The sequence below is a fragment of the Antrostomus carolinensis genome, unplaced genomic scaffold (genome assembly GCF_000700745.2).
Source record: "Antrostomus carolinensis isolate BGI_N321 unplaced genomic scaffold, ASM70074v2 scaffold31925, whole genome shotgun sequence".
Classification (NCBI taxonomy): Eukaryota; Metazoa; Chordata; class Aves; order Caprimulgiformes; family Caprimulgidae; genus Antrostomus; species Antrostomus carolinensis.
This window is the reverse complement of record NW_010317590.1, coordinates 1-896: the sequence shown is the minus strand read 5'-3', so window position 1 is coordinate 896 and position 896 is coordinate 1. Positions and strand designations below refer to the sequence as shown.

Genomic DNA, 896 nt, shown 5'->3' with positions numbered 1-896 from the left:
CCCTTGGTTGTTCATCTGGGGTTGGTGGCAACTTGTCCAGGGGTGTGTCCGGGGCCACCTTCCCCAGCTCCAGCAAAGCCACCTCCTCAGGGGGCAGGATGGGGTCAGCAGCAGCCATGAGAGTGGCCGGCTCAGTACCACTGGGGACCGGTGAGAAACTCTCCTGTGTTTTGGGGTGTCCAGAGGAGAGTCGGGTTCCTGTCCCTTCTGCTTTCACCCTGTGCCAGGAGGAAGGAGACAGACAAAAATAAACCAACCCAGCAGAAATGAGAAATGAGAAGTTTGGGGCACACAGCCCAGTTATAACGTGGACTGCAAAGTGGGAGCTGTCACCCCTGCAGTCCTGTCACCTGCCTGCCCTTCCACGAGTAGGAGAAAGCAGAGCCTGCCATCCCCATGCTCTGACACCCTGACCCTGCTCCCAACCCACGGTAGCGGGATCAGGGCACGTGGAACCAAGCATGTGGGCACCATTGCCCAGAGCTGGGCACCTGGCGAGCCCTGGCTGTGCAGATCTGGCAGCAAAATGGGGGCAACATGGGAATTTCTTCCCCCCCTTGGCCAAACACCCCGGGATTTCTGGCTGAGCACGATCCCTGTGACTCGGGGGAGCTGGAAGCTGCCTGGCCGATGCGATTGCCTCCACCCACGGCTCCGTCCCCGGTACTTGGGGACAGCCGAGCAGGACAGATCTGGGGACCACAGCTAAAGCCACAATGAGCCAGATTTGCTGCCTCTGGTGGCTGAGACCCACCTGGGGTGGGCAGAGGAGGCTGTCGGGTGCCACTTGCTATGGGGGAGCAGGAGATCCAGCCAGAAATCTCACTGTTTCCCCTCTTAGAAGGGGATCCCTGGCTCTTAGCCCATCCCAGGTGTTGCTGCCTGGGAACATGGGA

At 60.0% G+C, this 896-nt stretch overlaps 1 protein-coding gene across 1 annotated transcript in view; it reads right to left on the bottom strand.

Moving 5' to 3' along the window:
* TMEM79 (transmembrane protein 79) overlaps positions 1–118 on the bottom strand; it is a 2,093-nt gene extending 1,975 nt beyond the window's left edge. The window contains 2 exon segments of the mRNA XM_029085123.1: positions 1–7; positions 9–118. The exon segment at positions 1–7 is cut by the window's left edge and continues 604 nt beyond it. Coding sequence (XP_028940956.1) covers positions 1–7; positions 9–118 — 117 coding nt within the window.
* Positions 119–896: the final 778 nt, after the last annotated feature.